Here is a 20,375-nt window from a genome sequence, read left to right as displayed (position 1 = left end):
ACTGCAATTCTTTGTGCACCGTTCCTGGTGCTTCAGCTCATCCTTTTGTCTTGCACCATGGAGTTTTGGTAGAACTTTAGGAGGGTGCCCAGGGTGCACAGCAGTTGCTGCAAAACAAGATCTGGGGTGGGGCTGGTTCTCTCTATTTTCAGAAAATTATTTTGTGGAGGGAAAAGATGTGCAAGAGCACTAAAAAAAAAGTAAAATCAGTCCTAGCTTTTCATAAAAGTAGCCTTTGTTTTTTAATAGGCTTTAACAGTAAAGGAAATCAGGACATGTCTACTGCACTTGAATTAAAATACTAGATAACTAGGTGTTTCCAAGAAGCATAATTCCAAGTGTACTTTATTAAGAAGAAGAATGTTTGTTGTCTTGTTGGTTCTGCCAAAATGTTAATTTGTTACTTGCTTTGTGCCCTACTTGTTGCTTATATTTTGAAATGCCATTAAATGTTGATTTTCTTTTTCTAAATATATACAGAGGTAGTGGTTTAAACATGGCAAGTTGTTTTATTTAGGGTTATTTGCTGGGCATTTCCCAAAACCAAGACTTCCTTCTCAGCTGATGATATTTTTAGGTTTTAAAGCCACACTTGGTAGCAAGCTCCCTGGGAAATTCTGCTTTATTCTCTTGCTGAAGAGTGTGTCCCACCAGAATGTGCCAGTAATTTCTTGGAGGATTACACAAAACAAAAAATGTGGTTTACCTTTGCTTTATGGCAGTTATGAGCTGTATGTGTTTTCTTTTCCTGCTGACACAGGAACACGTATGTAAGGTGGAAGAAGTTGGAAGAAGCTTGTGTTTTTCCATGGCTACTTGCCAAAAATCATCTGCTTAAAGCCCAGTATAGCCTCAAAATCCAGTGGCAGTCATAAAAATCATATGACACCAGTCTCAGATGCATGTTTGCAGTAATGTATTCAGAACAAAGGATCTGTATCTAATGTTTTCTGCAGAGAGGAAATCTCCTTGGAATATTCAGTAAGGTTTAAAGCATTTACTGAATATCAGAACTGGATATTACTGCTTGCCCTGATTCCTCATGGGCTGTTCTTCTGATTATTTTCTGTAATGCTTGGCAAGGTTGCAAAATATCTTAAGTATAATTGAAATGGGATATTACTGCTAAGCCTTGCTGTGTTCATCTTTTACTTTAGAAGAGCTGGAAAGTTAGAGCAGTGCAGTCAGTGTAAGGACCTTGTGCCCTGCACAGGCATTCTTCAGGGTAATAGGAGCAACCAAAGGAATGGCCCATTGACATTCATCAGAAGATTCCCTAATTAGCTAATCCTTGCTGTTGCTTTCCTTTGAATTTGTTTGAGTAAACTTTGTAGAAATCAAGATGCTGATGTGTCAGTGATAGTATTGCTTCCTGCAGACAATACTGATAATAGACATGGAATATGGGGGTTCTCTCCTGAACCCAGAGATGTTCAGTCCTTATTTCAGATGTGCAGTTGTTGAATCTATTTTTGAAGTTTGGTCGCTGACACTGTGGTTTATCTTGGCAGAGTTCTGTAAGAAGGGGAGCAAGCAGCACTAGCTAGTCTTGCCTTTTGACAATAATTTACCTCTGTAATGATTTGCAAGTATCTGAACTATGGCAATGTTTGTTTCCTGTATTTCAGGTGATTGAAGTTTATGACTTGACTAAGGTGAAGTTAAAATATTGGTAAGTGGTTTAACACCTGCCATGATTTCCTCTTGGTTAGAGTGGCTGGTTTTACTAATTTTTTTTTTAAATCCTGAATTCATCTTTTTCAATTATTCATTTTAAAAATAAAAAAATAACTGTCATAAAGGAGTGTGCATAATCATCCTTTCTTGAACATAGCATTCAGTTAAATTACCAATTTACTCTTCTGTCTTGGAGACTTCTTAAAATTTATGTGGTATTGCCATTAGTAAATGGTTTGTTGCATCAGTTTGGTTTCCTTCAGGCAGATTAATTTTGTTTTCTTTTTCAGTGGTGTCCATTTTAACTCTCAGGCAATTGCTCCAACCATAGAACAAATTGATCAGTCATTTGGAGCAACACATCCAGGAGGTAAGCCAAAAAATTTCTGAGAAGTACACCTAGCCTGACAGACTTCTTTCTAGGAAGCCTTTCCAGTATGTCTGCCTAGAGCAATGTGTAGGCAGTTCTGTTGTCATATGATCTGAAGCTGTGTTCCAGAATGGTCATATTCTTACAGCTGGGAAATCATGTAAAATGTATTGTCAGTTCAGTTGTGACTCTTTCAAAAAAGTGAAATGGTGAGGCAGAGAGTCACTGGCACAGAGTGGTGTATTCAGATGTCATTAATGATCTGTTTTGAACTGCCGGTACCAGAAAACTGTGATCTTTGTTGTTGATGCTGCTGTTGTTACACGTCCTTGGCATGGTCAGCTCTCCAGCATCCTTAGGGATTGTGTATACCATGAGCACAGACATTTGAGCTGCTCTCTGTGCAGAGTCAGCCAGGGCTGTTTGCTCAGTCTCCATGCTCTGTGAATGTGGTAATACCCTCCTAGGCAGGAGCAAAGCTGAGCTGTGTGTGACTGGCTCACACCTCCCTGAGCCCCCTGCTCTGCTGGGGCACTGGGGAGGTGTGCAGTCACTCTATGTGCAGCATGAGCAGAAGCAGGCAGAGTTTGTTTAACCTGGCTGAACCCACTCTGACTCTTGCACAGCCACTTGGCTGTTCACTATCCTTGCAGCAGGAAAAAGACTATCTTTAAGCTCCTTGTTTATGTATGAAAATGAAGAGTGTATTTCAGGGGGTTGTTAGGCTATGAAAATAAGCAGGGGGAGAGAAACTTTTGAACTTTATAATTAAACTGCTCGGGAACTTTGAAGAAATGGAGCTACAAACTGGCACAACAAGGAAGAACTTTACCTCCATATAGTCAAGATACCATTTTCAGAGCCTCATTTTCTATTATTAGCTTAAGCCAGTCCATTTGCAGTAGTCAGGCTGATCCCAAACAGGCGAATGTTCTTTGTGATGGATGGTGATTGCATATCCAGCCTTTGTTTCTGCTCTCTGCAGGCAATCTCTTGCATATTACAGAATGGGGAGGGTCATGTGGGTAGAGCAGTATTATTGCATAAAAATCTGCAGCAGTGGATGAATATCAGATTGACATAAATGAAGCTTGGAACATTTCTAGCTGTAATACTCCAAGGACCAGAATTAACCTTTCTAAATTTTAGTCCTGACATTAACAGTTCCTCTTAGACAGAAGCTCTGAGATCTATGGTTAGATCTATTGTGGAAATGGTATGTACAAGAAACAGTAGAAATAAAGAAGGGTAAAAGTGGTTCCATGTCCTGCGTGGCTTATAATTTTTATTTGTTCTGTGATGATGGTTTATTTGCAAATATGTAGAAGTGGAGCACTTCCAAAATTGCGGTATTATGAACTGTAAAAGTACATATCTAGACATAAGCATTGCCTGTGGTAGTGATAGCATATTTTATTACTGCATAAAATCATATACAAGCACTTAAAAAAATAGTTTGGCCACGTGTCCTTGTGCTGAATTTGCAGATCTTGTGCATCTGTCATATTCAATTAAGAAGACTTGCACACTTGCTTCATCTGGTGATAGTTTTTCATAATATCTTTTCATCTAGTGACATGTAGATAAGAAAATATATTTATTAAAATGCTCTATTACCATTTCAGTAGTGCATTTGCTTATTCAAGTTTCCTCACTGGAAAAATACTTCTGCCATTAACAGCCTGCTTAACAGAAGTAAATGCTCTGTGTTACGTTGCCTGTTACACACAGTTTGAACTGTATTATCCAACACAAGTTTTTGATAACTCCTTTTTTCCTTTGTGTTTTCTGAAACAGAAAAGGTGAAGAAGCAGAATGGTTTTCAGCATAGGGGAGGGATGGTGATGGTGTTTTCATGTCCCACATAAATTGGAACTGGGGTGGGAGGAGAAACCTTCCTCTTAATGTGGCCAAAGCACCAAATGCTAGGTTTCATGAATAAACGGAACAGAACCATCCCTTTACTTCTCTGTGCTAACACTCCTCCAAACCCCCAATGCAAGGACTTCAAACATAATTTGTTTATATCTGTTAACTAACCTCCTCTAGAATTTCACTCAAAATGTTGTCTTTCACTTATAACCAAGGTGGTGGTTGCAGCAGAACTTTCCTGCAACAGGATGCAGTGCTAGTTTCAAAATAAATTTCAAAAGGTTAGCAACAGTTGTGTTGAAACCAACCTTCAGTGAGCATTTTTGGTTTTGCCAGGTCAGTGGTTTTAAAAAAGAAGAGTCATCAGAAAAATCAATCAGCTTCATTACTTTTTGGCTAATGTTAGTTTGAAACATTGCAGTACCTTTGTCATGGGGCTTATTGAAATACAACCACTTTGGAGGTCAACAGCTTCATCAAAGCCAAGATTTTTATCCCACATTTCCATGATTCTCTGATCTGACCTCCTCCTGGGAAGGGCTTGCTTTTGCCAGTGGCTCTATTGAGACCACATCCTGTCCTGAGTCCTCATGGATGTGACTTTGTGCTAAAGTGCCATTCAGCAAGGATCAGGGCTGTGGGCTTGAACTCAAGTCATAAGGTAGAAGAAAAAGTCCTTCCCACCTAGCACAGTGGCCTTGCAGGGATGGAGGGGTTGCTGGGTTCTGGCTCTCTGACTCTCAGACTTCACTGTCCCCTAAGGTACCAAAAAAGTCTTGTTCTTGATACCAGTAAGAATTGACTTTTGGATCTGCTTCTGCTTTTACTAAAGCTGTGTCTGTTTTGCAGCCTTATTGGTGTTGGTGACTTTGTCCTGTCCGCTCTACAGAAATATTTCCCAGCTGGTCACACTCTGCTGCCCTACTGGAAGGCAAACCTCCTCCCTTTCCCCCACCTAGAGTGCAGAAGCAAATAAGCAATCTTTTTGCTTCTAACAGCAATTTTGAATGGAATTAGCAGGGTACCTGTGTGATAAAAAAAATTTAATAATACAAAAAATCCTTTTACCTTGTTCAGTCATGTGGTTGTAATCTGTGGTTTTATAGATCTATGGTTTTATCTAGTTCTCATGAGAGAACTTCCCAAGAATAAAAAAATTCCTTGCCCTTTAAACCTAAGCATCAACAAATATTGCAGGGGATGGGAACTGATGCAATTTGTATAATCAGATATCACACTTGGCATGACTAGGGGAAAAATAGTTCTCCAGCTGGCTGTGGGCTTTGGAAAAGATGTATCATAATTTATCACATGAGAGAGATTTGTATAATTTTCCTGCCGATCAAAACATTTCCCTCTCTCCACACGTTCTCCTTTCAGTGACAAGCATGGAAAAGACTCTTAGCCATTACATTCTGTAGAAAAGGCAAATGATAAGTTTTGAAAGTTTAATGCTTATTGCTCAGCTATTATTTTTCTATCCTGGGTGGCCTCACATTGTCCAGATAGCCTGTGATATGTCTTTCAAGTTGAACATTTGAGAGACACTGTGGGAGGGAGAGGATAAAATATTTCTTTATATGCATTTTCTCTCTATGCTATATCATTTTAAATATAACAGCATAAGAAAAAAGAGAATATTGAGCCTTTGGTATTCCTTTGGTAAAGTGGAAGAAAGCAACTTCTCTTGTTAGAGGGTTTCTTTATTGTTTTAAGCCTCTGGTGTTTTCAAGCTGTCAGCTCTTGTGTGTTACTAGAACACTCTGTTCCTCCAGTGGCTACTGGGCACAGGTTGAAATTTGTAAAATCAATCCCAAAACAGTTCCCAAGCTCTCAGTCTTTGGGATTGTTTTTTAATCTTTCCACAGTCTCAGAAAACAGTATGACTTGCTAGAGTAAGCACTGGGATGACATTTATTGTTTTTGTAGTTGATGTTGTGCAATTGATTGCAATGAATCAGGACATCTCGTGATGTGGTGACAGCTGGAAGTCTGTGCCTGCTCTAATTTATTAGTGCTCTTTGTGGGAGCTGACTGGTTGACTGCTGTTCCTGGTGATGCTATTTTTAACTATCATTGTAAATGGCCTAGGACCTGTGTGTCTGAAACATTTCCTCCTGTGCTGTGTCAGTGTTAGCCGGGAGTGCACGGAGCTGACTGGGGCATGGCAGCTCCTCTTGGGAGGAGAGGTGGAAGTGCAGGTCACAGGGTGAGCTCTCCTTTGAACTGACCATGTGTGAAAGAGGGAATTATCAGTGTTCTGTGCACATCTCTCTCAAAGACTTTCTGGTTAATACTGCACAATGTTTTACATAACAATGAACAGAATTGTTTTGTACCAAACGTGGCTATTTAAACTACTTTAGAGATATTAAGGTATAATTGATTGTGTCATGTTGTATAATTTTATTGTTAGGGATAGGGTAGTGCCTGCAGGCTTGCAGAGGCAACTGTAATGAATCTATGGTTTCTCTTATTGCTGTGTTTTTACTGCATGGAATTAAAAGCAAAGCTGTTATAGTCCAGTGTAATTGTGTTCCTCCTGCATTCTGAGGTGTAACAAATTTATTGAGGTGGTGAAGGTGCTGTTAGATATGAACTGGAGAATTCTTAGATTATTTTGGTAACTCTGTTTCTACTTTCTTTTCCCTTTCAGTGTATAACTCAGCTGAGCAACTCTTTCACCTCAATTTCAGAGGACTGTCGTTTTCTTTTCAGTTAGACTCCTGGACTGAAACTCCGAAGTATGAGGTCAGCAATCATTCTTAGTTAATGGATGGTCTTTTTACCTCTATGGTACTCGCAGAGTATCACCTACAAATAAACCAATAATTTGGAAGGAATTGAACTCCTCTGTGTTCTTATTAATGCTATGTAACCATCTCAAAGTTAAAAATTTACTTCCTGTTGACAAAAGGCATGTGATTAGGGGTTTTGCTTGCATCATGAACTGGGACTAGCAATTCTGTTGGTGAAAGGAGTATTCTAAAAATATGAGTGCTGTCTATGCAAATACATAAATATTAAGCAATCTACTGGGAGGCTGTTCTTTTATCAGATATTTTTGAATCTCATTGAAGTGATTATGCAACTAAAGTAGGATAGACTTCATAAACTACATTTTCATCTTAAGTGTCCTTCACTTCAGATGAGTGCCTTCATATGAGTGCTTCTAGCAAGCCAAATGAACGAGTTTTATTCATAATGCCTGTTAGCATATTCACCAAATGTTTGGATGAGTTGCTGAATAATTAAATGCATTACTTCATTCTCTGAAATCTTTGGAAATTCCCGACTAAAGTGGAAACAAGATCAGGTCCTCTGTGGTTTCCTTCTGTACTAAGGATAATGTACATATAACTTGTTTTGTGTGAAGATGGCAATGCTCTCAGTTGTGAGAGATAATCTGTGTTTACCAGTTAAAAAGCATTAAAATAAAGGAGCATATAAAGAGACAAAACAAAGAAGAAATCAACCAACATGATGACACATGTTCTTTTTCACAGCTTAGTGCTTTAGTGGTTGTGGCTGACATGTCACAGGGGGATAACCAGCAGAAGTTATTATTCAGCAGTAATGAAGGTCAGTTGAGTTTCAGATTGGAAGGTGAATAGAAACCTAATAAGGCAAACAAAAAGAATGCCCCAAGAAAGAGTAGTTTCTTTTCATGCAAGAGTTCCCAGGGCATTGATGAATGAAAAGCCAAACAAACTGAGGAAGTAAATTGTTTCACCAAAGATTTGAAAAAATCATAAAATATCTCAAGTTGGAAGGAGCCTGTAGGGGCATCATTGAGACCACCTCCCTGCTCCTTGCAGGACTACCTAAAAGATGTTAAAATCAAATTGATAGAACTGTGGAAAAAGTAAATTTGCATTCTCTGTCTCATTCAGTTGCACTAGTAAGGTTAGTAAAATGTTCTTTGTGAAGAGTGTAATGCCCAAGTCTCCCCAGGAACAGACAGAAGTAGGATTGTTTTGAAAATAGAATAGTATGAAACAGTCCACAGGGAAGACAAGTCTTTGTGGAAATTTTTAGACAGGAGCATTAGAAAATTGCAGAGGGGAGTAAAATTTGAAGCTGTCAAAATCTGTCAAGTTTAGGAAAGATCATATACAAATGCTAAGCTACTTAGCAAAGTGGTGTAATCTTCTACTTATGGAAATGGAAAAACTATGAAGAAAACTTAGGAGTTTATTGTATAGCTGGAAACAAGCTGCAAGTGAGGAGAACATGAAAACCTTTTCTCTCTTCAGTAATCTGAAGTCTGTCTTCTTTAAAAGCAAAAGGTATTAATGTTCTGGGTAAATTCAGGATGAGAATTGGAATTGGGACATTTGCTAAATAATGGAAGCTCCTTTCTTAATATCTACAGCAGTGAAAGTTATTGTTCTAGGTTAATTTTTTTCCAAAGAATTTTTTGTGTATATGTGTTTACCTTATGTGATGCCCTGCTAAAGTAGACCAGCTAGTAGTTTGCATATTGTGCATCTTGTCTTTGTTGACTGCTTGTGACAAATATAGGGTTTTTTCTGTCTGGTGACAGCAAAGTATGTTACTGGTCTTGAATGTCCCGTCACATTCAGAATTGAAAGAAATTCCTTCTTCTAGTGCAGTGAGAGTCAATCTGACTTCCTTAACGTGCTTTCTATTTGATGATAGCACTCGAATCCCTGTCAAAACAGTATGTGTAAGAGTGTGGTGTTAAGGAGAGCAGAAAATCTATTTAATGAACAAGTTTCTGTTCATCAGATAAGGCATCTTGGAAACCAGCAAAAATGTTAAAAGGCTGAAATTAATGCAGTGGGAGACAAAAAAGGGAAGTTTTCCTTTAAGATGATTTTTTAGACCTCAAATATAGTGCATCAGTACAAATACTTGGAAGTTGCTAGCTGCCAGTGATCAAACCAAGGAAAAACAAATTCTCAGTACACACAGAGGCTAATTGTCAGACTAATGGCGTCTTTTGATGAATAAACATGCTGAGTGTTTCACCCCAGCTCAGGAATTCTGAAGTGGTGGAATATAAAGAAACACCACCCAGAAAGTTGCGTTTTCTGTTATTTTGCCCCCTTGTCTTTTGCTGGAGACTTGCTGGAATTGGTAAACATATACAGCATCTCTAAAGCAATTTCTGACCTTAAGCTGAAGTGTCTGCTGTGTGTGTAACAAGAATGATTTTGTGTTTCCCCAGCCTAACTTTGCCCATGGTCTGGCCTCTCTGCAAATTCCGCACGGCGCGACTGTGAAACGCATGTACATCTACAACGGCAACAGTCTGCAGGATACCAAGTATGTACAGCTGCTCCTGCTCTTTCCATCACTTATTTAGTGCTCTGCCATTCCTAAATAGAATATTATGTTTTTTAGTTCAGTTTGCATCTTCTATTAATTTGGTAATGTGCAGAATGCCTTGAGATACCAGATTTCTGTAGGTGTTGTCCTCAGACCTTACAATCAAATGTTGGTTTGATTTATGTTGCTGTAAAATGAGTTTTGTTCAGCTGTAGTGGGCAAGTTCAATTGACCTGAAAATTAATTAGAGAACACTGTGAATTTAGTAACACATTTTTAGGCTATTCTTCCTATAGATGTAGGCAGTCTGTAAGGTTGTAGGGTATTGATAATACGTATGTCATGGCAGGGCCCTATCAAGGGTCTCAAACTCTTCTGCTAAACAAAATGAATAAAATATGCCATATGCATAATCTGCCATGTGTTCAATGTATTTGCAGGTACCTGACTGAACTTACTATCGTAAAGGCCAGGCTGGATGGGGCTTTTGAGCAACCTGGCCTAGTGGAAGGAGTCTCTGCCCATGGCAGAGGGGCTGGAATTTGGGAATTCCAACCCAAATCATTCTAAGATTCTGAGATATCTAATCGTAGAAATACCCAAGCTGATGGTATTGTTTGCAGAGACAGTTGAGTTTTAAGGCCAGGAGATACACACATCCTTGGATTGCTGCTCAGAAGGGAGGGAGTCTGGTTTATGCAGACATTGTCTCCTAATTAGAAATAAGTGCTCTTGAGAAAAGTGCTGTTGTCTGTGCCCATCTGTGACATGGTGAGCTTTAGTGAAAGCACTGATTGTTGCATGGGGCTCTGTTTTGTGTGTGAGAGCTCAAAGCCCAGCTTTTAGCTTGTCATGCACCCAGAGGAGGAACATAAGAAAAGGAAATTTTAGGGAGCATATACAAGCTGATACACAGAAAATATGCCTTTCCATTAAAAATACCTCACACGGGGCTGTTACTGTTTTCTAAAATAATACTGGTGTTGAATTAAATTGAGAACTTCCCCAGTAAAGCAGCACAGTTGCCTTTGGTGTACCTGCACAAACTGATTTCATGTTCTGGGCTATGAAGTACCTTTCCAAGAGCAGTGGGAGCATCACAGAGGAAGCTCTTCTACTGCATTTGGGTGATATGCCTAGTTCAAGGATTTAGTTAGCTCTAAAAGCTCCACAACTTCATTTTCCCTGAGAGAAATCTGAGCTGACATTTCCTCTTTGACGATACCCAAAGGTTAGGTACAGTTTCTATAATTCTTTAATTCCTGGAGTCTTTGAAACTTGCTGGTTTTTTCATTAATGGTAAAGATCTTACATTTGAGTGCTGTCTTGTTCCTCTTCCTTTTTCCCTTCACCTTCTGATCCTGTTTAATACAACTTTTAATCTTCAGTCTCAGTTACATGCAGCTTTGTCAAAATTAAAATGCTCTGTTCCAGTGGACTGGTACCAGCTTGTTACAGGAAGATTTGAAGGAGAGGCAAATCCTCTGCACATTTTGTGTGCTTGGTTTCAGGGCTCCCTTGATGCCTCTCAGCTGTTTCCTTGGGAATGTGTATGCTGAGAATGTCGATGTTCTGCGAGATGGAACTGGACCCTCAGGTTTACGGCTTCGCCTACTCACTGCAGGTACTGGAGACACTTAAAACATTGCATTGGTTGTTCCTCTCAGGGAAAGAAGGGCAAACCTGTGTAAATGAAGCACAGGTTATTTGTGCTGATCTAGTAAGTGAATTTGAAGTGTTCTATCTACCTTATTTTGAATTATTGGAAACAAAACCCAGTTAAATCCTTTTGGAGATGAGCCTGCCCAATGCTGAGTTTTTCCAGCCCTGGAGAAATTACTAAGAACTGGAGCCCTCACATGTTCCAAGTCCTTAGAATGTGTTTGCAGAAATGGAACTTGTCTCCAGACGCATGTAGAAGAAAACAGATCACTGTTCTCAGTACATCACTAAAAAAACCCATGACAAACCAAGAAACCTTGTGTATTTTTGCATTTTCTGACATTCCAGGGAGCTGTAGGGTGTTGATATTTTTGTGATTAAATCTGGAAAGCTTTTAAAAATGCTAGCAAGTAACTATATCAATGCTGCAGCATTAAACTGCATTTCCAATTCAGTTCTGTTTTCATTTACTGTAGGAGACAGTGGTGAAAGTGAAGAGAGGCTGATGAGTCTCTCTTGATGTGCTTGCAGAGATCGGAGGGTGCTTAGAAATTAGGGCAAGTTGTAACAGCTGCAAAGGAGTCTTGTTCAGTTACCATAACTTGAGACTTGACAATGTTTTTAAGAGAAACAGTTTTCAACAATTTTCATTAGGAGGCTCAGCTCTTCACCTGTCCTGATTGCTAGCTCTGTGTGTATTGGGGAAACATTTGGAATACATTCACAATATGGAAAAGTTGAAAAAAAGAAAATTATAGATGACAAATAAAACATTGTGACTAAAAATAGAGCAGATATTTTCAACCTACTTTGCTTCCCTTATTACACAGGAATATAAGGTAGAGCTGTCTAGTGCAGAGAACATATATCCTTATGTGCTGGGGAAGGAGTTAGCTAAATCATCAAAATTATGTAAATTATTATGAGAAATTGGACACTTACAGTGTCAAGTTTTGTTAAAAATGTATATGCATGCAGTTGTCAATGAGTAAAATAATTATTAAAGTATCTTTGTTCAGACAAACTTGCAGAGAGGCAATGTGGACATGTGTTGTTTCTATCTTGCAAAGTTTGTAGAAACTCTTGTAAAACATTACACATCTGTTCTAGCTCAAGTTTCTCTGCCTGTGTATTAATATGAAGTTACTGGTGCTTAAGAGATCAAGGATGACCAAATTGGATTTTTCTGATTTATTTTAGTGGGTAACTAGCTACGTAAATAATGCATAGTGAAGAAAGCTAAGTGTGTATTTAGAGCACATCCTGTGTTTTGCAGTAACTGCTGCAAATGTGTACTTGCATTCTTTGTAAATGTAAGATGCTGCGTTCCTGAAAGCAAGTGGGCTCACAAACTGCAACAATCTTTCTATTTCCTGACATCTGGTAACATGTCAGCAATTCATCTGTGTAATGGCTATTCAATAAGATCTGCTTTAACGTTGTTTGCACAGGGATGTACTTACTATTGATTTAGTAAGTTATGGGAATCTTGAGTAAAGGATGTGTGTTTTGTGATGCAGTTAATGTGGATGAGGGATTTCACTTGATGTGCTTGACGTTTTTAGCTGGAGATAAATCTCTAGCTGCTAAAGCAGAATATTCTAGGGATAGAAATAATTCCTGGTATTTACTGTTAATAGCCAGCTGATCAAATTGACATGGGCTGGGAAACAAAGTTATGTCCATGTGAATGGCAGGGCAGTGAAGGTAGTATGGCTGAAACTGGAGGTGGAAATGGGGAACCATGCAACAATCAGTGCATGCACCTCTCTGATGAGAAATGTTTACACTGTTGGAAAGTAAGTGGTAAAATTTAGTTTGGCACTGTTGTCTGAAGAATGCAGCTGTTGGGTTTGTGATAAATAGAGGAATGCTAACCTTTTGGTGTTGATTTACTGATGTATTCTGTGATCAGGAAGGATGCATGTAGAGTTGTTTTCCGTCCCTCAGGCTGTGGCCCAGGTGTTTTAGCTGATGCCAAGATGCGGGTATTTGAGCGCTGTGTGTACTTTGGTGATTCCTGCCAGGATGTGCTCAGCACCTTGGGCTCTCCACACAAAGTCTTCTACAAGTCTGAAGACAAGGTGAGGGAATTCATTCAGGCACAGACTTTGTTCATTGGTATCTCAGTCTCATCATAGTGCTTGTGTTTGGCAAGGTCAGTGAGGTTGAACTGCCATCTAGCACAAATTACAAGGGCTCAACATACTACTTGGCATAATAGACCAGGCTGAACCATTATGTAATAGGTTTTAAGAAGCTTTTCCAAAATCTAAATTGATGCAAATCTGTTTAAATTTATTTTAAAAATCAAATTGTGTGATGTTAACTGGTTTAAGAATTGTTACAAATGGGAGTTCTTTTCTATCCCAGATGGGCCTTAGCAAGTGTGTGCTGCCTATTTTTTTTCACTTCTAGTGTATGTAAAATAACTTCAGCATATGCTTTGATCTTTTCCTAATGTTTTTACACAGCATAATGTAAGTGAACCTTTTAATTATAACTGAAAAAGCTGGTGTGTCACTGTGCTGCTGCAAGCAGTTGATGGTCCTGTCATGAAGCACAGTATCTTCCTTAGTTGAACAAAGGCTTCAAATGTGATTATAGCAATTTGTTTGAATGTAGAATTGTTATTAAAGGCATTCATCTTTAAGCATTATTGAATGCATCTGAAAATTGTATTTCTTGCAGATGAAAATCCATTCGCCCTCACCCCATAAGCAGGTCCCATCAAAGTGCAATGACTACTTCTTCAATTATTTCACACTTGGAGTGGTGAGTCGAAAGCTTCCCTAAACAATTCAAGTAAACTTCTGATTTAGTTACACAGCAATCCTTTCAGGAGGCTAAAGGCTGTGGGAAATGAGAGGCTGCAAAACTCTTGATTGCTGCCTTAGGAATCTCTGGATATGAACAGTTACACTTGATTTCCCTTTAACACTCATAGATTTAATCAGCAGCATTTTATCTCCACCAGTGGATAGAGGGTTCTTTGCACTTTGTCAGTCTCTTAGATTTTCTCCTTTTTCTGTAGTACCTGATGCATAGGTAACTAGTTCTTATTCCTGAGATCCATGCCCCTGTCCCACAGAACTGAGGCAAGTGTGCCACAGCATCAGTGTGAAAGCTTACTGAGCTGTGGTGTGTAGTTAAATCTTCGTGCTCCTTCTTGCAGCTGTTTTGCTTTAGTTTACATTACTGTAAATAATATGCAGAAAAACAGGACCTCCTGAGAAAACTTGCCAACATTAGCAAATGAAGCTGCAGTTGTGATTGAGTGCTGGAGGAAATGTGTTATTTGAATTTACAATTAGTCTTATTTTCAAATACTACTTTTCATTATTTGATTCAGTTTCAGTGAGATAAATGTATGTCACTCTACACAGGGGCTATTTTAGGTTAGTTTAGTTTATTTAGGTTAGTTTAGGGAATGCCTCCTTCCTACCCAAATTGCTTTATCTGTGTTTTTTTGTCTTAAACAGGATATTCTCTTTGATGCAAACACTCACAAGGTGAAGAAATTTGTCCTGCATACAAATTATCCTGGTCATTACAACTTTAACATGTGAGTGTACAGAACTCATCTGTTAAAGAGTACATTAAAATAAAAAGGAAATCTTACCTTCTTTTTATAGAATTACAGTATTTTTTCATAAGTCTCTTTGGTGTATCTAGTAACCTGTGGAGGTTGCAGGCATCATTAGTAACATTTTTAGTAGTATTTTCTTCGACTTTTAAATGCCTTTATATATACTGGCAAGTATGTTTAAAGCAGTGAATGAGGTGAGGTAGTTCTTGGGCCAGGTGTGATGTGCAAACTCCTGATAGAGGCAAACTTGTATTAGCAAGATTGCCCATTTTCTGGTAGCTACATTGCTGTTTTCTTCCTAATGTGATTTCAATTAGTGATTAAAAAATCTCATCTTCTGAACATGTTTTTAATACTTTCTAAGTGTAAACTATTTAGAGGAGAAGTATGAGTTAGTGATTGGATGGCTGATTAAAGCAGTTAGTGACAGAGAAATCTGTAGTGCTGTTTCATAGCTAAATATTTCTCCATCCACTCTATGTAACAATAGAGTAATTTGTGCTGAAGGACTTCTTGTATCCTCTAAAGAATTGTATTAGGACATTCCCAGGCTGCTGCCTTTTTTGGTAGAAAATCTAACTGAGAGCTTAATCTGCTATAATAGATTCTCACTTTCATTTTGTTACTATGACTTTTCATGAAAGGGATTATTAAGAGCTGTAAGTCTGTGACTGTGCAGTTTATCTCTGTTTTCTAATAGCTTTCTGATTTGCACTTTCTAGTTACCATCGCTGTGAATTCAAGATTCCACTCGTCATTAAGAGAGGTGAGCATTTCCCTGCTGCCCTGCTGCAGGGGGCACAGAAAGCTCCAAGGGGAACTGGGATCAGTTCTTGTCTCTAACTGTCCTTCATTGTCAGAGGATGCTAACAGTGACAGTCATTGAGACAGAGAAGAAGTTTTGGGATTAGGTTTCTATTTAAATGGAAAAGACACTTCAGGGCAGGGTACCAGTTCTCTTATTTTACTTACACTACTTCTTCACTTATTTGGATCATGCAAATATTTAGCTGTACATCACAATATCCTGTAATGCTACTGCTCTGCTAAAATCAATTACCTTGTACCTGGAGGCTCAAAATCTGTAAGACAGTGTTAGTCTGAGCTCATCTGTCCAGTCCACTGGTATTTAATATAATCTGGTTTACCTGGGAATGAAAATAAACATCCAGATACGTTGGCTCTGTGTGCTACAGACAAAGTATGTCTGTTTGTGTTCACCTGAAAATAAATATATAAAAAATAAATCTATAATCAGTAGTGCTTATTTGGCAAGGTACTAAGATATTCCCAGCTCTGTGCTTGTAACTAATCTCAACAAAGTAGGGGAACCCTGTCTGAAGATCACAGTGATTGAAGTAGACTTCTTCAACATAAGAAGAAATGTGTACTGGGAAGGTGTTTGGATTATCCAGGGAATGCCATATGCTGCCTAGGTTTTGGCCAGGCATGTTTTCCTCATTCTGAATGGTATTTACTGCAAGAACTTTGCTGTGTGAAGTGCAATCCTCCTGTGGCTGTCACAGCAGTTTGAGCATATGGAGGATTAAAACCTGGAAAAACAATGTTTGTGTATACAGGCTTGTATGAAAGTTGATTTGTACTTCAGCCAAGAGAATGAGCATGAGAATTCTCACTTCTAAAATTATTTTCCCTTAGGTTATTGTACTTCAAAGCATTAATTTGTGGTTAGTTTTATTTACCTCAAGTATCATTATCAATTTATTCTTAACGTGTCTGTTTTTTTTGTTTAATTGGCATTTCTGACCAGCTTTTCTGGCCTCTAGCTCATGTCCAGGACATGCAACAAGTTGTAAACAGATATTATAACAGTTTTGAAGAGCCCATCTTCTTCCCTCTGGTGGCAGTGCCTGATGCAGTTTTATCAGTTCCCTTTTATACTTCAAGTTCAGATGATAAATTAAGAGCCAGACAAGTTATCTGTCAAGTTGCACAGACTTGATTCTTCTGAACTCTCAGCACAAAGAGAGCATGTTTAGAGAGGGAAAAATACAGAGGAGCAAATGGCCTTGAACTTGACTGAAAGCTCTGTTTGACATGTTTAGAGTCTAGGTCCATTCCCACTGCTTTGGGAACATGCTTTCAGTATTTAGGAGTACCCAAATATATGTATGTAAGATATGTATGACAGTACTTGAAACCACCAGCAAACAGTTTCTGTTTAAAGGCTGTAATTGTAAATACAATGCTGTCCTTTTATTTTTTAATACGTAGGCTGTGATTCCCAAGCTCTCTGCCATCTTTATTTTGGAAGAGTGATGTTTTAACTGATTTCAGGCCTGCCAGCTCCTGAGTCTCCAGATGTCAATTTTAGCCAGATTTCCTTCCAAGTGCAGTGGAGTGTTTTGGACTTGATGAGTGGCACATCATGTTACCTCCTGGAGTGGCCATGCTAGGCCTGCTAGCTTAGTGCAAAGAGATGGAGTTTCTTCTACAGTGCTGTTCTTCCATCTAAGATTAAAGCTTAAACTTTTATATTCTTAAAGTTGGGACTTGCTGTAAATAGGGAGGTTTGCTTTATCACCTTAACTGGCATTTAGTCGGTGTTCCTGACAATTCTGATTGCTAGTGAATGCTGATAAATTTGTATATAACCTGATCTAAAGCTCCTGTGTATCCTGCTATCTGAATTAACATGACAAAATAAAAGATTATGTAGGGGACTGTTCAAGCTTAAGCTATAAAAGCTTTTCTGTTTTTGTTTCATAGATAGTGCTGATTCACAGACAGAAACATGTACAACGTACAGCAAGGTAAGCCTGTGCAGAACTGAGTGTTTCCCTAATTTTCTTAAACCATCTAAATGATTCAACTTTACAATGCACTTCAAAGAAATTACAGCAGTGGTATCATGCTGTTTTAAAGTGGAATAGTAGAAGGCCAAAAGTTAGTGTGTATCTTGTGTTTTAAATATTTTGGTGTGTGAAGTGATTGAATGCATTTGTAATAGCACTCTTCAAGTAAACTAAATTATTACATTATGGCATGGCTTGCATTTTAACACAGCTGCAGGTAGAAATAGTGACATAAGTGATGGGAGAAAACAACAGCTGGTGGTGGCTGAATGTTAGATGGAGACGTGTTCCTAAACAAAATTCTCCCAGAGCTATTGTACTGAGCATAGCTCTTGAAGACATTTACTATTTGACAAGAGAGTCTAGTGCCCTTCCACTTTCTTCTGAAGGGCACCAGTAATGGGATGTTTCAAAAATGTCACTGCCACTGTGACATCTCCTGATGACAGCAGACTCCTTGAAGACTCCACAGTCTTGCCACCTAAATGAACTTCCCAGCTGGGCAGTTGCTGCTGCATATTTGACAGCTGCATTAAGTTGAAAAACTTCTCAAAAACTGTTCATTAATGTCTCTGCAGTCAACATTCAGCCAGGGCTCCTGCTCCTCTCTTGGTTCCTGGGGTGCCAAATGAAGGCTTTCCTTGGTGAATTTTGGGTCCCATACAGGGAGGAAAAATTGGAGTCAGCAATCTGGAAGATGCCATTCTATGCTTTTTGATTTGAATTAACTTACTCCCTTCAGTGCTTTGACTTATTTCAGTCTTGTGTGTGAAACTGCAGCTTCTTGGAGTCTGGTTCAAGTGAGGAAAACTGTTGGACATTCCTAATCATTAAATAGTGCAGCTTTCCTCTTCTCCAGTATTGTTGCTTAAATCAAGGAAAGATTTTTGGGAGAGGTAGCAGTGGGGCTATTTTCCCTCTCTGCAAAGGCATGAGGATATTTTGTTGAAGTTTCCCATAGCTGCTTTGGTCTCTGAGGTGCCCCTAAAATGCCTCAAGACTTTACAGCAACATTTTATCCCTAAGACCAATAGAAAATTTTATATTAATAATTCTAATTCCAAAGTATTTTTAGACAAAAATGAGACTATACCTTAAGAAAATTGACTAGCCCTAGCAATAGATAGTTACATTACTGAGTATGGCTCCAGTCACAAAATACTTCTGTAAATACAACCTCAGGTTTATTTGACAAATAGGCTTGTCACTAACAAATGTGCATGGCACTCTTCCTAGATAAAAAGAAGAGTTTTCTTGTGCCTCATTTTAACACACATTCATTGATGTATTTGCAGTGGGACAGTATTCAGGATCTACTGGGGCACCCTGTAGAGAAGCCAGTGGTACTGCACAGGTAAAAATCTCTCTTCATTTTGCTTGGCAAGGACTGGGTTGACCACAGAGAACAAGGAGGAGTGTTTATGGCACTGGTTATTTTTATACTGCTTTGCTAGTTAAAGTTTTCAGGGTTTTTTTGGCCACTAACAAGATAGCTGCTCTCAGAAGAAATAGACTGACATGCTGAGTGAAAGCATTTCCAAAATTCCTTGAAATGCAAAATCCAGAGAAGATCTCAGAGAAAACAGTGCATTAAATAGTATCTTTATGAGTAATAAATAGTGTAGAGTTTTGTACTTTTATAAAATATTTCAATAACATGACATTATATAGCACAGTATATATGCATATGATAACATATATAACAGCAGTCTGTCTGAAGAAACTTGTCCTTTATGAACATACGTGGTTCTACAGTTCCTTCAGGCTGACTGAAGATAGAATAGCCTTAAATTTGCTGTGTTTTGTGGGCATTGAGGTGGATACTGGCTTAAATGGGCATTATCTGTTTGTAGAGTTATCATTTTATGATGTGAAACCATGATTTGTATCTCAGGACAAGTGTAAGTGACGGGTACTGTGCAAATACTACAGCAATTTCAGATAAATTATTGTATTTTTATCAAGCTTTCACATAATTTTGACTTTGATTTTTTTTCTTTTTTTCCCCCTCCTTAATAATTTTGCCCTTTGTTCCCCTTTACACCTGTGTCATGCCAGTGAGATGATTAGAGCAGAAGCCATGTGAATGAAGTAAAGCTAAGGTGAAATAGTGATGACATAGAGCCCTTCTATTCTTCCATCTGTGTTGTAGAGAGTAGCTCAACCAGAGAGCGCTTTACTGAGCTCATCTCAAATGGCTCAGACATGCTATTTGAAAAACTGACCAGTTTACAAGAAAGGACAAAAGGTAAATATTCATTAGGGGTTTTTTTTTGGCTGTAATCTAAAATTCATTGCAGTCAACAGAAATTGTCAATGTACAATCAAAAAATACCAGAAATAACTGGAAGAAAGTGCTACATAGATCTTGAAAAATACTGTTAAATAAAACTTGGATTATTCTATTTCAGCGTCATATAGGTTAATCTTCTTAACATGCTGAATCCAGTTGATTAATAGATAGTATATAGTAAATATAAATACCAGACATATATAGTAAATACATGTGGTAGAGGTTGAGACACAAAGGGAAGGATTTTGCACAAAAATAATGTGTGGTAACATGGTGCTTCTCTCTTCCTGTGTATCTGGGGGTTTTCTTAGGTTTCTTTCTGTTCAAGTTAAGTGAGGAGAGTTTTCCTGTAGAGGTCACTAGTGGCTTTTTTTTTTTTTTTTTTTTTTTTTTTACTTTATCCCCAAGCGCTATTAATGGTTCTGTGGCATCAAGCAGAGTTTCCTTTGGCTCACTTGGAGTCTAGCAATGGTGTGCATAATGTAGAGGTACTTTCTTTTGATGAAAGCCATGATAAAGATGCTGTAATTCACCTTATATTGCTGAGTAGTTTTCCTCCTTAAGATACTCCTGATCCTCACATACCCATTTTAAAATTTTTTCCCCTCTTTTCTGTTCAGGTCATCATCTCCGAACAACACTAACCCTTTTGGGTCAACCTTTTGCTTTGGACTGCAGCGAATGATCTTTGAGGTTAGGAAAAAGTCCTTTTACTTTGTCTGAGCATGGGAAGATGAGTCTGCTGTTCTATGAGTGGCTTCTTACTTCCTATTGCAATAAAAACCAGTGCTTGGGAGTGGT

At 38.4% G+C, this 20,375-nt stretch overlaps 1 protein-coding gene across 1 annotated transcript in view; it reads left to right on the top strand.

The window, feature by feature from the left end:
- Positions 1 to 20,375, top strand: part of PHAF1 (phagophore assembly factor 1) — a 35,020-nt gene that overhangs the window by 12,271 nt on the left and 2,374 nt on the right. The window contains exons 5-16 of the mRNA XM_030282712.4: positions 1,629 to 1,672; positions 1,968 to 2,047; positions 6,576 to 6,670; positions 9,114 to 9,211; positions 10,726 to 10,838; positions 12,827 to 12,960; positions 13,568 to 13,651; positions 14,359 to 14,441; positions 15,188 to 15,231; positions 17,196 to 17,239; positions 18,577 to 18,635; positions 20,195 to 20,267. Coding sequence (XP_030138572.1) covers positions 1,629 to 1,672; positions 1,968 to 2,047; positions 6,576 to 6,670; positions 9,114 to 9,211; positions 10,726 to 10,838; positions 12,827 to 12,960; positions 13,568 to 13,651; positions 14,359 to 14,441; positions 15,188 to 15,231; positions 17,196 to 17,239; positions 18,577 to 18,635; positions 20,195 to 20,267 — 951 coding nt within the window. The remainder of the gene's footprint in view (positions 1 to 1,628; positions 1,673 to 1,967; positions 2,048 to 6,575; positions 6,671 to 9,113; positions 9,212 to 10,725; positions 10,839 to 12,826; positions 12,961 to 13,567; positions 13,652 to 14,358; positions 14,442 to 15,187; positions 15,232 to 17,195; positions 17,240 to 18,576; positions 18,636 to 20,194; positions 20,268 to 20,375) is intronic.

Source organism: Taeniopygia guttata, chromosome 11, assembly GCF_048771995.1.
Source record: "Taeniopygia guttata chromosome 11, bTaeGut7.mat, whole genome shotgun sequence".
NCBI lineage: Eukaryota > Metazoa > Chordata > Aves > Passeriformes > Estrildidae > Taeniopygia > Taeniopygia guttata.
Note: the sequence above shows the minus strand (reverse complement) of the source record. Positions and strands in the feature narration are given on the sequence as shown.